This window comes from Nerophis ophidion, linkage group LG27 (assembly GCF_033978795.1).
Source record: "Nerophis ophidion isolate RoL-2023_Sa linkage group LG27, RoL_Noph_v1.0, whole genome shotgun sequence".
In the NCBI taxonomy this organism is placed as follows: domain Eukaryota; kingdom Metazoa; phylum Chordata; class Actinopteri; order Syngnathiformes; family Syngnathidae; genus Nerophis; species Nerophis ophidion.
The window spans coordinates 32839477-32859864 of record NC_084637.1 but is presented as its reverse complement, the minus strand read 5'-3'; the positions used below and the strand labels follow the sequence as shown (position 1 = coordinate 32859864).

Here is a 20388-nt window from a genome sequence, read left to right as displayed (position 1 = left end):
CCCACTTCCGCCATCCTAGTCAGTGCCGTTGTGTCCTTGGGCAAGACACTTGACCCACCTGCTCCCAGTGCCACCCACACTGGTTTGAATGTAACTTAGATATTGGGTTTCACTATGTAAAAGCGCTTTGAGTCACTAGAGAAAAAGCGCTATATAAATATAATTCACTTCACTTCACAGATCTGATACGTAGCTCAATTACAGTTCATGTTATTATATTCTTTGTCATATGTCTTTTATGTTGCACGATTGCGGCAGGTAAAATTCCTAGTTTGTGAACCCGTTCTCAAACAATGGCAATACTTTTCGGATTTCCCACTGGCAGCCCCCGAACGTGGAGGAGCGGGAAAAAAAGCTCACCTCGTCGAGAAACGTGACTTCCCTCAGAGACACTGGCGGTCACCACACCATTCCAACTTTCAGGTACGACTATATAATCTCACTAAAACACTATTAACACAATAAGCAGACAAGGGATTTTCCAGAATTATCCTAGTAAATGTGTCTAATAACATCTGAATCGCTCCCATTGTCCTGTCTGTTTTTATTCTCTAGTCGCCGGGGACGGCGTGGCGCGGTTGGTAGAGTGGCCGTGCCAGCAACCTGAGGGTTCCTGGTTCAATCCCCACCTTCTACCAACCTCGTCACGCCTGTTGTGTCCTTGAGCAAGACACTTCACCCTTGCTCCTGATGGGTGCTGGTTAGGGCCTTGCATGGCAGCTCCCGCCATCAGTGTGTGATGTGTGTGTGAATGGGTGAATGTGGAAATAGTGTCAAAGCGCTTTGAGTACCTTGAAGGTAGAAAAGCGCTATACAAGTACAACCCATTTACCATAGTCCTTCACTCTTACTATCCTCATCCACAAATCTTTCATCCTTGCTCAAATTAACAGGGAAATCGTCGCTTTCTCGATCTGAATCGCTCTTGCTGCTGGTGGCCATGATTGTAAACAATGTTCAGATGTGAGGAGCTCCACAACCCGTGACGTCACGCGCACATCGTCTGCTACTTCCGGTACAGGCAAGGCTTTTTTATTAGCGACCACAAGTTGTTAACTTTATCGTCGATGTTCTCTACTAAATCCTTTCAGCAAAAATATGGCAATATCGCGAAATGCTCAAGTATGACACATAGAATGGATCTGCTATCCCCGTTTAAATGGGGAAATCATCGCTTTCTCGGTCCGAATCGCTCTAGCTGCTGGTGGCCATGATTGTAAACAATGTTCAGATGTGAGGAGCTCCACAACCCGTGACGTCACGCGCACATTGTCTGCTACTTCCGGTACAGGCAAGGCTTTTTTATTAGCGACCAAAAGTTGCCAACTTTATCGTGGATGTTCTCTACTAAATCCTTTCAGCAAAAATATGGCAATATCGCGAAATGATCAAGTATGACACATAGAATGGATCTGCTATCCCCGTTTAAATGGGGAAATCATCGCTTTCTCGGTCCGAATCGCTCTAGCTGCTGTTGGCCATGATTGTAAACAATGTTCAGATGTGAGGAGCTCCACAATCCGTGACGTCAAGCGCACATCGTCTGCTACTTCCGGTACAGGCAAGGCTTTTTTATTAGCGACCAAAAGTTGCAAACTTTATCGTGGATGTTCTCTACTAAATCCTTTCAGCAAAAATATGGCAAAATCGCGAAATGATCAAGTATGACACATAGAATGGATCTGCTATCCCCTTTTAAATGGGGAAATCATCGCTTTCTCTGTCCGAATCGCTCTAGCTGCTGGTGGCCATGATTGCAAACAACGTTCAGATGTGAGGAGCTCCACAACCCGTGACGTCACGCGCACATCGTCTGCTACTTCCGGTACAGGCAAGGCTTTTTATTAGCGACCAAAATTTGTCAACTTTATCGTGGATGTTCTCTACTAAATCCTTTCAGCAAAAATATGGCAATATCGCGAAATGATCAAGTATGACACATAGAATGGATCTGCTATCCCCTTTTAAATGGGGAAATCATCGCTTTCTCTGTCCGAATCGCTCTAGCTGCTGGTGGCCATGATTGTAAACAACGTTCAGATGTGAGGAGCTCCACAACCCGTGACTTCAAGCGCACATCGTCTGCTACTTCCGGTACAGGCAAGGCTTTTTTATTAGCGACCAAAAGTTGCCAACTTTATCGTGGATGTTCTATACTAAATCCTTTCAGCAAAAATATGGCAATATCGCGAAATGATCAAGTATGACACATAGAATGGATCTGCTATCCCCTTTTAAATGGGGAAATCATCGCTTTCTCTGTCCGAATCGCTCTAGCTGCTGGTGGCCATGATTGCAAACAACGTTCAGATGTGAGGAGCTCCACAACCCGTGACGTCACGCGCACATCGTCTGCTACTTCCGGTACAGGCAAGGCTTTTTTATTAGCGACCAAAAGTTGCCAACTTTATCGTGGATGTTCTATACTAAATCCTTTCAGCAAAAATATGGCAATATCGCGAAATGATCAAGTATGACACATAGAATGGATCTGCTATCCCCTTTTAAATGGGGAAATCATCGCTTTCTCGGTCCGAATCGCTCTAGCTGCTGGTGGCCATGATTGCAAACACCGTTCAGATGTGAGGAGCTGCACAACCCGTGACGTCACGCGCACATCGTCTGCTACTTCCGGTACAGGCAAGGCTTTTTTATTAGCGACCAAAAGTTGTTAACTTTATCGTGGATGTTCTCTACTAAATCCTTTCTGCTAAAATATAGCAATATCGCGAAGTGCTCAAGTATGAAACATAAATTGGACCTGCTATCCCCGTTTAAATAAGAACATCTCATTTCAGGCCAAACTATGAACAATCCGGTCACCTAAAAGAGGAGAAAAGTTACACACGACTCGGATGCTGTTTTTAAACAAAAGTTTTAATGAATAAGATCTGTGGTCATGTACATTGCATATACACCATAGAAAAGAAAGAAGAGACCACTGTCTCTGCGCTGTAGTGAAAGTGCCTGGGATTCATTGTGTGCTATTTATTTGTCAGTTGTCCTCCTCCTCATCACCGTGTCCTTTTTTCCAACCAGGTGACTTGTCCACTCCCCCGTAATTCTCGATTGTCTTCTTCACCTTTCTATCTTTTAGTCACGCCTGCACCACGCCAGCCTTTCTGCTTTTTAACTCTCAAACACTTGACAAAATGTATCTGTCCTCTTCTTGCATTTTACTGGGAAATGGAGAACAAGAACTAAAACTACTTGACTTTGATGTAGGCTGAATCCCAGTCCTCCCTGTAGTCCTGGTCCTAGACCTCGTCCAGCAAGTGGTGTCCAAATTCTCTTGCAGGGTTGAGAGATGGTTTCATTGCTGATTTGTATAATAATGAAAACTCTTTTGTTTTATCAGCTGTTCAATCATTTGTTACGTTACGCAAACTTTGCCAGCTTTTGGATTTTGTTTGAATAAATCTCATGATGTGAGGTTGCTGTCGTCAGCATCTAGACTTGACTACAACTGACTACATTGTACACCACTAATTGAACATTATAGACCGCTAATTGTAGATTGTAGACGGACTACATTGTACATTGTAGACCACTAATTGTACATTGTAGACAAACTACATTGTAGACCCCCAATTGTATATTGTATATCACTAATTGTACATTGTAGATCACTAATTGTACATTGTAGACACACTACATTGTAGACGGACTACATTGTACATTGTAGATCACTAATTGTACATTGTAGACACACTACATTGTAGACGGACTACATTGTACATTGTAGACCGCAAATTGTACATTGTAGACCACTAATTGTACATTGTAGACGGACTACATTGTACATTGTAGACCACTAATTGTACATTGTAGACGGACTACATTGTACATTGTAGACCACTAATTGTACATTGTAGACGGACTACATTGTAGGCGCCAATTGTACATTGTAGACGGACTACATTGTAGACCGCTAATTGTACATTGTAGACGGACTACATTGTAGGCGCCAATTGTACATTGTAGACGGACTACATTGTAGACCGCTAATTGTACATTGTAGACCACAAATTGTACATTGTAGACACACTACATTGTAGACCGCTAGTTGTACATTGTAGACCACTAATTGTACATTGTAGATGGACTACATTGTAGACCGGTAATTGTACATTGTAGACCACTAATTGTACATTGTAGACCACTAATTGTACATTGTAGACCACTAATTGTACATTGTAGACCGCTAATTGTACATTAGAGACCGCTAATTGTACATTGTAGACCACTAATTGTACATTGTAGACGGACTATTTTGTACATTGGAGACCGCTAATTGTACATTGTAGACGGACTACATTGTAGACCACTAATTGTACATCGTAGACGGACTACATTGTAGACCGCTATTGTACATTGTAGACCACTAATTGTACATTGTAGACCGCTAATTATACATTGGAGACCGCTAATTGTACATTGTAGACGGACTACATTGTAGACCAATTATTGTACATTGTAGACAGACTACTTTGTAGACCACTAATTGTACATTGTAGACTGCTAATTGTACATTGTAGACCGCTAATTGTACATTGTAGACCACAAATTGTACATTGTAGACACACTACATTGTAGACCGCTAGTTGTACATTGTAGACCACAAATTGTACATTGTTGACAGACTACATTGTAGACCGCTAATTGTACATTGTAGACCACTAATTGTACATTGTAGACCACTAATTGCACATTGTAGACCACTAATTGTACATTGTTGACCACTAATTGTACATTGTTGACTGACTACATTGTAGACCGCTAATCTACTTTCACAAATTACATTTGCCATGTTTACAATGGTTTTATTTTGAAACCGCTAGAGGTGGCGACTTATCCAGGGTGTACCCCGCCTTCCGCCCGATTGTAGCTGAGATAGGCGCCAGCGCCCCCCGCGACCCCAAAAAGGGAATAAGCGGTAGAAGATGGATGGATGGATGGATAGTCATACAAGGTGGCTAACGCAGCTGTAGCTAGTAAACTACAATGTCAGGAAACTGGCAAACAGACTTAACTTCATTTCATGAATGCTAAGACAGTTAATTCGTTTTTGGAATGTACAATTAGCTGTGTTTAGAATATTTTTATTTTAAAATCGCTTGTCTTGAGAGCTAGCTAACGCAGCTGTAGCTAGTAAACTACAAATGTCATATTGGCAAAAAATGGACTGCACTGCAATTTACCAGATTATAAATGTTTTAAAATGTTTTTCTTTTAAAATCCCTTGTTTTAGGAGCTAGCTAACGCGACTTTAACAAGAAAACTACATTGTCACATTAGCATCAAACTGACTTCAATACAATTTACTACATTTCATGAAAGATTAGGCAGTTAATTTGCTTTCGGAATTTACATTAGTCGGGTTTAGAATGTTTTTATTTTAGAATGGCTTGTCTTGGGAGCTCGCTAACACAGCTGTAGCTAGCAAACTACAAATGTCATACTAGCAAAACATATTACAATTGACTAAATGTCGGTAATGATTAGACAGCTAATATACTTTCAGAATTTACATAAGCCAAAATATTTTATTTTTCATTTTGAAAAGGCCTATCTTGGGAGCTAGCTAACACAGCTGTAGCTTGGAAACTACAAAGTCAGACTAACAGCAAATGGACTTCACTACGATGTACGTATGAATGTTTAGACCGCTGATCTGTTTTTACAAATTACATTAGCCATGTTTACAATGATTTGAATTTAAAAAATCGCTCAGCATACAAGCTAGCTAAGGTGACTTTAGCTAGTATATGACACAGTGAAACAGACTATATTACACTTTACTACATTTCACTCATGACTAAACAGATAATCTGCTCTCAGAAGTTATATTAACTATGTTTACAATGATGTGTTTTTTACACGGCTGTAGCTAATAAACTACTCTGCCAGACAACTGGCAAACAGACTTAACTACATTTCATGAATGCTAAGACAGTTCATTAGTTTTTGGAATGTACATTAGCTGTGTTTGGAATTATTTTATTTTAAAATAGCTTGTCTTGGGAGCTAGCTAACACAGCTGTAGCTAGTAAACTACACATTTCATATTAGCAAAAATGGACTTTACTACAATTTGCCACTTTTCATAAATGATTGGACGGCTAATCTGCTTTTCAAAATTTACACGAGCCATCTTTAGAATGTTTTTCTTTTAAAATCACTTGTTTTAGGAACAAGCTAACGCGACTTTGACAAGAAAACTACATTGTCACATTAGCAGCAAACTGGCTTCACTACAATTTACTACATTTCATGAAAGATTAGGCAGTTAATTTGTTTTCGGAATTGACAATCGTGTTTCGAATGTTTTTATTTTAAAGTCGCTTGACTTGGGAGCTAGCTAACACAGCTGTAGCGAGCAAACTACAAATATCAAACTAGCAAAACATATTACAATTGACTACATGTCGGTAATGATTAGACAGCTAATATACTTTCAGAATTTACATTAGCCAAAATATTGTATTTTTTATTTTGAAAAGGCTTGTGTTGGGAGATAGCTAACATGGCTATGATTTGATTTATGTGGACTTAAACAAGTTGAAAAACTTAAGTGGTCAATTGTACGGAATATGTACTGTACTGTGCAATTTACTAATAAACGTTTCAATTAATCAATTATTTATTTTTTATTTTTTGCCATTGCCCAAAACAAAAAAAAATGACAAAAAAAAAATCTGTGTTATAATGAATTATTTTCAAAGCTCCAATTAGTTAAAAAATTCACTTTAAAATGTTTTATGTGGTAAATATTGCATATATTGTGCAGTTGCCATATAAGAACAAAGTTTTATTTGACAAAAGAGCATAAAACAAACAAAATAATAGTTGAAATCGACAGATATATCTGAAGTTGATCTCTGTTGAAAGTTAAAAAAAAACTAATAAAAATGTTTCACTTTCTGAATGGGGAACCTTTTGGATGCCAAATATATTTAGTGGTATTTTATTTATCTTTTCACTGTGATTACTCAAAAATAATAAAGAATTAAAATCCTGCATTATAGATCTTTTAGGGCTCTAATTTCTAAATACTGCATATTTCAGTTTTACTATTAAAAAAACAAAGATGTTTTTGACAGAAATGCCATAAAAACTTTTTTTTTTTCTTTTTAAGTTGATATAGAGATGTACTGTTAGTGTTAAAAAAAAAATAATAATAACAATTTGACTTATTTTTAACATTTTATTAACTGAGACCCTTAATGGTCCTTGGGACCCATAAAGGTAAAATAATTTAAAAAAATCCATATATTTTGAAAATATATGGATTGAAAATGAAAAATATCCAAATGGCCGCCACATGCTTTAATTTTTCCGTGTGCAGTGGAAAAAGTTTGGACACCCCTGTCATACACGTTATTACACATCTATGCTACATGTTATAGCTTCTGAATATTGGAATGTTTCCTTTTTATAGCTTTTTATTTGGCTAATAATACTACTACTAATAATGATCACATTTATATCATGAGTGCTGTATTATTTTTTAAGGGCGTGTGTTCTTGGTCCTAAGACGGAGGGGGAAGGACTTAAGCAGGATTGGGATTCAGCCGAACTTGTAAGATCTTTGACAGACTTTTTTCTGATCCAACTTTCTGTCTCAGGAAGCCAAACAGCAAACTCAACCGTCACGTCTTGACTTTTATATTTGTTCTCCACAGCAGGTCGGGGGACAATTATACATGAGGAATTCAATTCAATATGTTTTGTAGGAATAGGAATGTGAAACTGAAGTGAATCCAGCCCACAGGATCATGAATTTTAAATACAAGAAGAATTTGATTCATTGCAATTCGGAGAATTTACAAAATAGTAATAATTGCCTTTTATATTCAAATGCGGGCACTGAAATGAGACAATATGTGGATAAACCGCGGGCCGGGCGGGTGACATGAGGAAAAAATAGATTTTAATTAGATTTGGGCGGGTGGCGGTTGAACCATCCGGAAGTATTTGCTATACATGGTTCTGGGATCGGTATCTTTTGCCATTCAAAGAGCCATTTAAGACCCGTGTCATTAAGCGAGGAAGACAATAGGAGACGCTATTATTCTCCTGCATGACTGCCGGCAGTCACCCAGATAATAAGTATTAGGGCGTGCTATGAAGCCTTTGACTTTGTCGCCTACTACAACATGTACGATCTGCTTGTCAGTCCAGCATCATGTTGTGTGTGGTTTCTGCGGCAACACGCACACGACTGCAAGGCATACTGGGTGACACAGAGTACACTAATGGTTGTGATGTAAACAATTTTAACACTCTTAGTAATATGCGCCACGCTGTGAAGCCACACAATACAAGATTGACAAACACATTTCAGGAGAACATCCTCACAGTAACACAACATAAACGCAACACAACAAATACCCAGAATCCTTTGTATCAGTGACATTTCCTGACTATTTTATACACCCCGCTAGCAGCAAACTCCGTCACCCCCACACCCCTGTGCGTCGGTAAGGTGAGCAGGGGTGTAAGATATATTCAGGAAGTTTCACGGATTAAAAGGATTCTGGGTATTTGTTGTGTTGCGTTTATGTTGTGTTACTGTGAGGATGTTCTCCCGAAATGTGTCCGTCAATCTTGTTTGGTGTGGCTTCACAGCGTGGCGCATATTAGTAAGAGTGTTAAAATTGTTTATATCACAACCATCAGTGTACTCTGTGTCACCCAGTATGCCTTTCAATCTTGACCGTGTGATTGCGGAAGCTGCACACAACATGTTGCCGGACTAACAATTGGTTCGTACATGTTGTTGAAGGTGTCAAAGGCAACGGCTTCACAGCACGCCCATATTTTTGTCATCATGATGAACGCTATTGGATAATCACGAGAACGTTAGCGGCTCCAATTGTCTTCATTACTCTGTGAAACAGGTTTAAATAGCTCTGTGAGTGGTAAAGGCGGCCGACCTCTGATGTATTTCAGCGGGCGGGTGGGTACGGCTCCGATAAAATGTTGGTTCGGGTGGATGACGACTTTGGTGATGCGGTTGCGGATGATACAATTGCCTATCCGCGCAGCTCTAATGTGGATTAAGAAAAGTATTCTAGGGAATGAAGTATGCTTCCATCGTTAAAAAGTAAAAATACTTAGAATTTAATGATCTGATTAATAGATGCTTTTATTCTTTAGCATATCTAATGTCATTAAAATATAATGTGTACATGAGGTAAACAAAAGTCCATCTTTTAGACCAAAAAGTTGAAGGAATAAAGGTGCAGGACAATACTATTAAATATGTATATTGATCATGTATGGAATATACTGTACCAACAATATTAAATGGAATGACATTTTTACATCCTGGAATTCAAATTTGAACTGCAATTCTACTTCCTGTTTGCAACCTGGATTTGAATTTGAGACTAAAGTCAATTTGAATAACAAATGATCGCGCCAGAAGATGAACATGATTTCGATGTACAATATGGTATATAAAGCCAATTTCTGACTAACACTGGCCATCATGATGAACGCTATAGGATAATCACGAGAATGTTAGCGGCTCCAATTGTCATCATTACTCTGTGAAACAGGTTTAAATAGCTCTGTGAGTGGTAAAGGTGGCCGACCTCTGATGTATTTCGGCGGGCGGGTACGGCTCCGATAAAATGTTGGTACGGGTGGACGGCGGGTGGATGACGACTTTGGTGATGCGGTTGCGGATGATATAATTGCCTATCCGCGCATCTCTAATGTGGATTAAGAAAAGTATTCTGGGGAATGAAGTATGCTTCCATCATTAAAAAGTAAAAATACTTAAAATTTAATGATCTGATTAATAGATGCTTTTATTCTTTAGTATATTTGCTGTCATTAAAATATAATGAGGTAAACAAAAGTCCATCTTTTAGACCAAAAAGTTGAAGGAATAAAGGTGCAGGACAATACTATTAAATATGTATATTGATCATGTATGGAATATACTGTACCAACAATATTAAATGGAATGATATTTTTACATCCTGGAATTCTAATTTTAACTGCAATTCTACTTCCTGTTTGCAACCTGGATTTGAATTTGAGACTGAAGTCAATTTGAATAACAAATGATCGCGCCAGAAGATGAACATGATTTCGATGTACAATATGGTATATAAAGCCAATTTCTGACTAACACTGGCCATCATGATGAACGCTATTGGATAATCACGAGAATGTTAGCGGCTCCAATTGTCTTCATTACTCTGTGAAACAGGTTTAAATAGCTCTGTGAGTGGTAAAGGTGGCCGACCTCTGATGTATTTCGGCGGGCGGGTACGGCTCCGATAAAATGTTGGTTCGGGTGGACGGCTGGTGGATGACGACTTTGGTGATGCGGTTGCGGATGATATAATTGCCTATCCGCGCATCTCTAATGTGGATTAAGAAAAGTATTCTGGGGAATGAAGTATGCTTCCATCATTTTCCCTCATTAAAAAGTAACAATACTTAAAATTTAATGATCTGATTAATAAATGCTTTTATTTTTTTTTATATCTGCTGTCATTAAAATATAATGAGGTAAACAAAAGACCAAAAAGCTGAAGGAATAAAGGTGCAGGAGAATACTATTAAATATGTATATTGATCATGTATGGAATATACTGTACCAACAATATTAAATGGAATGACATTTTTACATCCTGGAATTCAAATTTCAACTGCAATTCTACTTCCTGTTTGCAACCTGGATTTGAATTTGAATGACAAATGATCGCACCGGAAGATGAACATGATTTCGATGTACAATATGGTATATAAAGCCAATTTCTGACTAACACTGGCCAAAGATTGTGGACAGTAAGTAGTGTTGGGTAAGTGAGCGTGTGGCACACTCACTTGCTGGATTGACGCTGCACTGATACTGTGTTGGTGTTTCCTAACGGCACCATCTGCTGGAGTCAAAAAAGCAAATAAAGTTGATAGCAAATATGATTGTTTTTGTGAGAGCAAATATCTGTGCAGGAAGGAATGTGAAATGAGCCAAACAGTAAACAGGAAACGTTACCTTATTTGGCGATATCAAATCCAAAACAATCCCACACCTTGGAATTTTTCGTTTTTTTCCAACTCTGTCATGTAAACCGACGTGAAAAGCAGCACACCACACGCGCCCTCTGATAAAAAACAGGTCAAATGACATAGCAGCTGTATCGGTCAGGTGCTGTTTTTTTCTTCTTCTTTTAAAGTGACACACACATCGAGGTATCGAAATACACAGTATCACTCCTTGTCCGTATCGTTTGAAACATCACTTGTGTAAGGTATAGTTCATAATTCCGTTTTACCTTCATAAAAACTAGCAGCACTGTTGGGAGAGGGGAAAAAAAAAAGTGTCCAAACGGCGCCCCCACATGGCTGTGAGGACGTGTCCTGTCTGTGTTCGAGAGGATGGAAATATCATATCTTAATAGCTCAGTGTTTGCCAGTCCAGACCAGTGATTCTCAAACTGCGGTACGCCGAACAATAACTTGATTAGTGTTGTGTTTTCCTGTATTCAAACACTGTTACTTTGCAAAAATATTACCGTATCTCCTTGAATTATAGTATGTGCCTGCCTAGAATTACTGCCGGGTCAAACTCGTTTCGCAAAATAATTATCGCATGCTTAGCATTAGCGCCGGCTCAGGATTAACGCCGGGTCAAACTCGTTTCGCAAAATATCAGTTTTTTTAGCGCATGTCTAGACTTTCCGCCGGGTCACACTCCTTTCGCCAAATATTTAGCATATGCCTAGAATTTCCACAGGGTCAAACTCGTCACGTCACGAGTGACACTTCACCTGTCATCACTTTCAAAATGGAGGAGGCTGATTTCAATCATTTGAAATCGCATAAAGGGAAGAAGATTAAGAGCTATTCAGTAGGATTTAAGGTCCGAGCTATTGAATATGCTAAAAGGAACAGTAAGCAGCTATGTTTTATTAATATACCGTAGCTGCGTGTGTCAAATATGAGTCATTAAATGACTCCCGCCTCCGGGTGGTAGAGGGCGCTAGTGATCCTTCTTGCGACTACTCGGCTGCAGAAGAAGTGACAACAAGCAGCAATCGTTTATTTTTTCCTCTCGCTTGCACTTTTAACATGGAGGATTACATATCTAAAATAAAACACTTTTCTAAACTGGACTTTCAATCGAAGCAGGAGGTAATAAAGGAAGATCTCCATTTAGACAAAGAGTTTGATTGATTGATTGATTGATTGATTGATTGATACTTTTATTAGTAGATTGCACATTTCAGTACATATTCCGTACAATTCACCACTAAAGGGTAACACCCGAATAAGTTTTTCAACTTGTTTAAGTCGGGGTCCACGTTAATCAATTCATTTAAAACTGAAGAAAGATAAGGAAGACTTCTATAAACAAGTTATCGATGCTTTTGATCAGAAGGAGCTGCGCATGGACTTCATTTATAAGTAAAGGTAAGACCATAACAACGTTTTTTTTAACAAATGTGCTTTTAATGATGGTATCCTTACATCACACTCAAATTTATAAGCGCAGGCCTAAATTTACCGCATGCCTTTGGTAAACGCCGGAGTGAGAAGAGGTTTTAAATTAATTAACGCCCCGGCGGCAATTCAAGGAAATACGGTAAATATACCTTTTTAATAAAACCCCGCCTTGTTTTTAATGAATACTTAGCCCTACTACGCTACTGTATTTTATTAATGGTCATCAGGGTGTTTAAAGTTAAAATTTACGTATTAATGATTGTCACACACACACTAAGTGTGGCGAATTGATTCTCTGCATCTGACCCATCACCCTTGATCGCCCCCCAGGGAGATACGGGGAGCAGTGGGCGTAGTTTATTGGAGATCCAAGTGTTTTCTGAGGCGATACTTGGTGAGAAAAGTTTGAGAACCACTGCTGTAGACCATTTTTTTGTTCAACCGAACCTGACTGGCGGGTACTGGTCGGCGTTAACTCCCTCACTTACTTCCTCGCCCCCGCGACCGAGAACTTAATCCAAAAAAAAAAGAAGAGCAGCCGACATGTCACCGACTGTTCCAAACGGCGTTGGACTCAATGTAGGAACTTGCAGGCGCCCGGTGACTCAAGTGTCCTGATCGTTATTATTCTGAGCTGGATGTGGAAGAAGCTGAGAGCCCTGACCTCAACCCTGTCATGATGAAGTAGATAGCGATTGATCCCGTCGGTGCCGGAGGGAGCCGTGACGCCACCGAGTCCGGCTTTTTTTCGCACGGTAAACTCACAACAACACATAACATGGTCCTGAGTTCAAAGGTCAAAGCCCTATTGTGTAACTGGCCTGTGTCCTGCTGGCGAGACAAGTCGGTGCTGGGCTTCTACGGAGCTGGCCTCTAGGAGGGAGTGCTGGTTTAGCCCCAGTCCGACAGCAGGAACCGGGACGCGCTTTCCTCCCAACCCATCATCAACGTACTTGCATCCAGGTGCTGCCAACCCTTCCAAGGTGCTACCAGCGGTGCGCTAACAGTGTCACAACTGGCCCCTGTTATCATTGTGATTATTAGTAGTAGTTGTAAGATACAACAAAATACAGTAGAGTGCAAAAGTCTCAGGACAACATCATAAAAAACGGAAATGCTGATTATCGGTCCTGCTAGACACCGAACTCTATTTAATAATACAACTCTAACATTTGACAACCAAACAATTAAACAAGGCGACTCGGTAAAGAATCTGGGTATTATCCTCGACCCAACTCTCTCCTTTGAGGCACACATTAAAAGCGTTACTAAAACGGCCTTCTTGCATCTCCCTAATATCGCTAAAATTCGCTCCGACTCCCTTTTTAGACCAGTTGATCTGCCGTTTCTTTTCTTTTTCTCCTATGTCCCACTCTCCCTTGTGGAGGGGGTCCGGTCCGATCCGGTGGCCATGTACTGCTTGCCTGTGTATCGGCTGGGGACATCTCTGCGCTGCTGATCCGCCTCCACTTGGGATGGTTTCCTGCTGGCTCCGCTGTGAACGGGACTCTCGCTGCTGTGTTGGATCCGGTTTGGACTGGACTCTCGCGACTGTGTTGGATCCGTTATGGATTGAACTTTCACAGTGTCATGTTAGACCCGCTCGACATCCATTGCTTTCCTCCTCTCCAAGGTTCTCATAGTCATCATTGTCACCGACGTCCCACTGGGTGTGAGTTTTCCTTGCCCTTATGTGGGCCTACCGAGGATGTCGTAGTGGTTTGTGCAGCCCTTTGAGACACTAGTGATTTAGGGCTATATAAGTAAACATTGATTGATTGATTGATCTTTACAACCAACAATAGTAGACACGCTCGATACTGCAGGTAGGATTACAGATGGGTGTTGATATCAAAACGGACTGAAAATCTAAGAAGACGTGGATTTAATATACATCCATCCATTTTCTACCGCTTATTCTCTTTCGGGGTGCTGGAGCCTATCTCGGCTACAATCGGGCGGAAGGCGGGGTACACCCTGGACAAGTCGCCACCTCATCACAGGGCCAACACAGATAGACAGACAACATTCACACTCACATTCACACACTAGGGACCATTTAGTGTTGCCAATCAACCTATCAACCAATCACCTGACTTGTTAAAATTGACTTTCATTTCAGGTCTAGGTTCTAGGTTTTCTTCATTTTGTCACGTGACTTGCTAAAAAGGCGATTTATTTATTCTCCAGGTGCATGTCTTTGGAGGTGGTAGGGAGCCGGAGTACCCGGAGGGAACCCACGCATTCACGGGGAGAACATGCAAACTCCACACAGAAAGAAAGCCCTCAGCCTGGAATTGAACCCAGGACTGCAGGACCTTCGTATTGTGAGGCAGACCCACTAACCCCTCTGCCACCGTGAAGCCCATCCCCATCCATTTTCTACCGCTTATTCCCTTTGGGGTTTCGGGGGGCGCTGGCGCCTATCTCAGCTACAATCGGGCGGAAGGCGGGGTACACCCTGGACAAGTCGCCACCTCATCACAGGGCCAACACAGATAGACAGACAACATTCACACTCACATTCACACACTAGGGACCATTTAGTGTTGCCAATCAACCTATCCCCAGGTGCATGTCTTTGGAGGTGGGAGGGGCCTATCCCCAGGTGCATGTCTTTGGAGGTGGGAGGGGCCTATCCCCAGGTGCATGTCTTTGGAGGTGGGAGGAAGCCGGAGTACCAGGAGGGAACCCACGCATTCACGGGGAGAACATGCAAACTCCACACAGAAAGACCCTCAGCCTGGATTTGAACCCAGGACTGCAGGACTTTTGTATTGTGAGGCAGACGCACTAACCCCTCTGCCACCGTGAAGCCGTGTATTTAATATAAGTATCATAAATAGTTACCCCATTTTTTTGGACTATAATCCGCTACTTTTTTCCCTACGCTTTGGACCCCCCGGCTTATAAAACGGCGCGGATAATGTATGGATTTGTAGAATCAATGACAACTCGCCGCGTGCCACCATCGTTGTTTGAATCAAACAGTCGCTTCGGCCCTACGTCACATCGGCGATCCTGATTGGTTCATTATTTTTTGCTATCTTGAATGACTTTACAATGCCTTCAAGCCCAGACCCTTGTGTGGAGCTCCGCGAACTAAGAGTCTGGGTTAAATTGTTGCAGCCTTACAGAATGTATCAAAGTGATATCCAAACCGATTCGGTCTATTAAAGACTCCATTGGATTGATTTTTTTCCGTATGAGTCCCAGAAGTTGCTGTCCTCCATAGACCCCTGCTAAATAACAACACTACGCTCACCTGCACTGGCTTCCTGTGCACTTAAGATGTGACTTTAAGGTTTTACTACTTACGTATAAAATACTACACGGTCTAGCTCCATCCTATCTTGCCGATTGTATTGTACCATATGTCCCGTCAAGAAATCTGCGTTCAAAGGACTCCAGCTTATTAGTGATTCCCAAACCCCAAAAAAAGTCTGCGGGCTATAGAGCGTTTTCATTTCGGGCTCCAGTACTCTGGAATGCCCTCCCGGTAACAGTTCGAGATGCTACCTCAGTAGAAGCATTTAAGTCTCACCTTAAAACTCATTTGTATACTCTAGCCTTTAAATAGACTCCCTTTTTAGACCAGTTGATCTGCCGTTTCTTTTCTTTTTCTCCTATGTCCCACTCTCCCTTGTGGAGGGGGTCCGGTCCGATCCGGTGGCCATGTACTGCTCGCCTGTGTATCGGCTGGGGACATCTCTGCGCTGCTGATCCGCCTCCGCTTGGGATGGTTTCCTGCTGGCTCCGCTGTGAACGGGACTCTCGCTGCTGTGTCGGATCCGCTTTGGACTGGACTCTCGCGACTGTGTGGATCCATTATGGATTGAACTTTCACAGTATCATGTTAGACCCGCTCGACATCCATTGCTTTCCTCCTCTCCAAGGTTCTCATAGTCATCATTGTCACCGACGTCCCACTGGGTGTGAGTTTTCCTTGCCCTTATGTGGGCCTACCGAGGATGTCGTAGTGGTTTGTGTAGCCCTTTGAGACACTAGTGATTTAGGGCTATATAAGTAAACATTGATTGATTGATTGACTACTGCTAACAGGTGTAACAAATCTAAAGGTGTCCTCAGACTTTTGCACATCAACACCGTATCGGCCACCTGGCTACGTAAGACAAACCGTGATTTCATCACTCGACCTCCGCTGCTAACGTCACCCGCGAATAACCCTCTGTTACAAAAATAGACTCTTTTCATAAAATAATACACGTCCGCTTTTTTCGCCGATAGAATGGTTTGTCAAGGTGAGCGAGGAGTCCATGTCATCGCCGTAGAAAGAGCCATGGTAGCCTAGCACCGTGTTTCCCGGCCGTGACTCCTGAGTTTGTGTCCTGTTCGGCACACACACGCTGCTTCACAAACCCCAGTCCCAAATGATATCGACAAAAAGAAATGCTACAAAGAATTATGTACAGGACCCTGTATTCCGGCACTTTCCCAGCCATGTTCGCCGGCGTTGGCTTATTTTTTTTTTTTACAGGCGTGGAGCAGCTTCTCATTCCTTTTTTCCGCTTCGATAAGACACGACAAGAGCCGCGCTCGGTCACCAGATGACGCTAGATATGCTGGTCTCCCGCGGCAACAGCGGCAGCATGGCGTTGTTGCCGTGGCCTTCCTCCAAACTGTGCTGCCGCGGGGACTTGGACTGCGGGCGCTGTCCGTTCAGGAGCGTCATGGGGATGTTGCAGTACGTGTGCTGGGTTCTGCCGGAGGACAGGTGCGGCACGGTGGCCCCCGGGGCCAGCTCGTAGTCGTAAGTGCGGTAGTAGTGTTTCTGCCTCATCTGGGTGTGGTACGAGTTGTGGATGGTGGAGCGCAAGTCCGGGTGTGCCGTCGCCATGGCGGTGGAGGTGGCCGCCGCCATGGAGATGGCCGACACCGCCTGGAGCTCGCCAAAGGGGCCCTGCTCGCTGACATCCAGCGCTTGCTCGTGGGAGATGCTCAGGGGCTCGGTGCGCTTGAACGGCATCTCGTACAGCAGCCGCTTCCAGAACGTGGAGTCCAGCTTGTTGCTGGCCGGCCCGCGCCACTTGATGACCGTCAGCATTTTGATGGTGTGTTTGAGGGCCTCCACTTCCTGGTAGTTCATGATGCCGCGCAACTCGGCACACTCGATGAGGATGACCTTGATCTCGCCCGTCACCAGCATGTTGCGCAGACGCGTCTCCAGCTCAAAGATGCTCCACCCCCTCCGCACCACGTAGCTGGGCGTCAGCACGATGATGAGCCGCTTGCTCTGGTCCACGCAGCGTGCAACGTCCTCGATGTAAGCTACGGACACAACACACACTCTTCACTGCTTCGTACACCACAGCAGAAAAAAAGGGCCATTCAATGACATTTCTGGACAATCGGGATGTTAGAGTTATGCTAGAAAGCGATGCAGATCTCTGCTCAAAAGAGTCCAAAAATCATATACAAAGGACCCAAAACTAGGGATGCACCGAAATGAAAATTTGTGGCCGAAGCCGAATAAAATTTAAACGCTTGGCCGAATACCGAATAATGAATGCAGTTTTTCACAATTTTTTTTGTATTGCATAAATAGCCTAGAATAAATATTTGGACATGTTTTTCAAATAAAGTAATTTTTTATTGAATATTGACATTTTTTTAATATTCCAGTAGCCTTTGCTTTTCAAAAAAAGCACAAAGTTTTTCATTTATATTAGGCCTTCAAACAAAACATGCATTCCAAAAAAAAATAAAATGCATTAAAGTGGATAAACCAACACAACAAATGAATTATTGTCCTTTTGGCAAAAGTCTGCTTAGCCACAGTAGATATGCTAATAATGTAAACAGAAGGCTCAAGTAAATCTCAATTAAGTGTGTGCTTGTAACCTCATACACTTATACAGGTAGCCTACACAACAGGCTAATAATGTAAACAGAGGCCCCACTAAATCTCAACAAGTGTGTGCTTGTAACCTCATACACTTATACAGGTACACAACATATCCCAACGTCACCGCGTCAAAAAATTGCGTCACACGCCACTATTCGGCCTTGTTCTTAACTCATTCCACCGAAGGCCGAATGTGTCTTTTTTTGCCATATTCGGCCGAATATATTCGGTTACCGATTAATCGGTGCATCCCTACCCAAAACCAGAACAATAAGTCCCATTTCAGCCATATTTATACTAAGTAACGTGGTGAATCAGATTCTTATTTATACTAAGCAAATTAAAGTTAGCTTTTTCTGGTCATAATCGGTTGATGGGTTTGTAAACTTGGCTCTGTTGTTGCTTGTAGACGTAAACCAATGCAGTACTAGTCCTCTGTACCTGTACCAGTACTTAACTGTACCAATTTTCAGTGCTTTTGTGTGTTAAAGGGGAACATTATCAGCAGACCTATGTAAGCGTCAATATATACCTTGATGGTGCAGAAAAAAGACCATCTTTTTTTTAACCGATTTCCGAACTCTAAATGGGTGAATTTTGGCGAATTAAACGCCTTTCTGTTTATCTCGCTGGAAGCGATGACGTCAGAATGTGACGTCGCCGAGGTAACACACCCACCATTTTCATTTTCAACACATTACAAACACCGGGTCTCAGCTCTGTTATTTTCCGTTTTTTTTTACTATTTTTTGCAACCTTGGAGACATCATGCCTCGACGGTGTGTTGTCGGAGGGTGTAACAACACTAACAGGGAGGGATTCAAGTTGCACCACCGGCCCGAAGATGCCAAAGTGTCTGCCGCCAGACCCCCATTGAATGTGCTGGAGTTTCTCCACATTTTACCGGCGATGCTAAGGCAGACATGGCACAGAGATGTATGGATAACCTGCAGATGCATTTGCAACGATAGTCAACGAAATCACAAAGGTGAGTTTTGTTGATGTTGACTGCCAGCTAAGCGATGCTAACATGCTACGCTAATCGATGCTAACATGCTATTTACCGGCGGTGCTAAAGCAGACATGGCACGGAGATGTATGGATAACCTGCAGATGCATTTGCAACTATATTACGTTTCCTCCCACCCACATTTAATGCGAAACAAACACTTACCAATCGACGGATTCAAGTTGCTCCTGTGTCAAAAAATGCGAAAGTCCTGATCGTTTGGTCGGCACATTTTACCGGCGATGCTAACGCAGCTATTCGGCCATGCTATGGCTATGAATAGCATCAATAGCTATTCGCTCAATAGCTTCAGTTTCTTCTTCAATATTTTCATACTCCAACCATCTGTTTCAATACATGCGTAATCTGTTGAATCGCTTAAGTCGCTGAAATCCGAGTTTGAATCCGAGCTAATGTCGCTATATCTTGCTGTGGTATTCCCATTGTTTGTTTACATTGGCAGCACTGTGTGACGTCACAGGGAAATGGCCAGTGTCTTCGCAGAGAGCGAAAATTAGGCACTTTAAAGCTTTATTTAGGGATATTCCGAGACCGGTAAAATTTTGAAAAAAACTTCAAAAAATACAACAAGCCGCTGGGAACTGATTTTTTATTGTTTTTAACCCTTTTGAAATCGTGATAATGTTCCCCTTTAAAACGGAACTGCAATTTTGGGGGGAATTTTGCGTATCATTCACAATCATACTTGCCAACCTTGAGACCTCCGATTTCGGGAGGTGGGGGGCGTGGTGCGGAGGCGTGGTTGGGGCGGGGGGCGTGGTTAAGATGGGAGTAGTATAATTGACTAACGCGCATATTTCATATATATTTTTTGTGTATATATACATATACATATATATATATGAAATACTCGCCTTTCAGTGAATTCCAGCTATATATATATTTTATTGTATATATTCTAGCAATGGACAGGTTTCATTCAATGTCTTTACTCATAGATGTCAAGAAATTCTGACACGCTGTACGATCATTACCAGCTTTAATGATCTTGTTAATTTTGAACACACCCACACAGGTGAAA

General features: G+C 41.9%; 1 protein-coding gene across 3 annotated transcripts in view; it reads right to left on the bottom strand.

Annotated features, from left to right (window-relative positions):
• Positions 1-10947: 10947 nt before the first annotated feature.
• LOC133544167 (interleukin-1 receptor accessory protein-like 1) overlaps positions 10948-20388 on the bottom strand; it is a 573629-nt gene continuing 564188 nt past the window's right edge. For all 3 annotated transcript variants that reach the window (XM_061889267.1, XM_061889265.1, XM_061889268.1), the window contains one exon: positions 10948-17760. In XM_061889267.1, the coding sequence (XP_061745251.1) occupies positions 17033-17760 (728 nt within the window). In that variant the 3' untranslated portion in view covers positions 10948-17032. The remainder of the gene's footprint in view (positions 17761-20388) is intronic.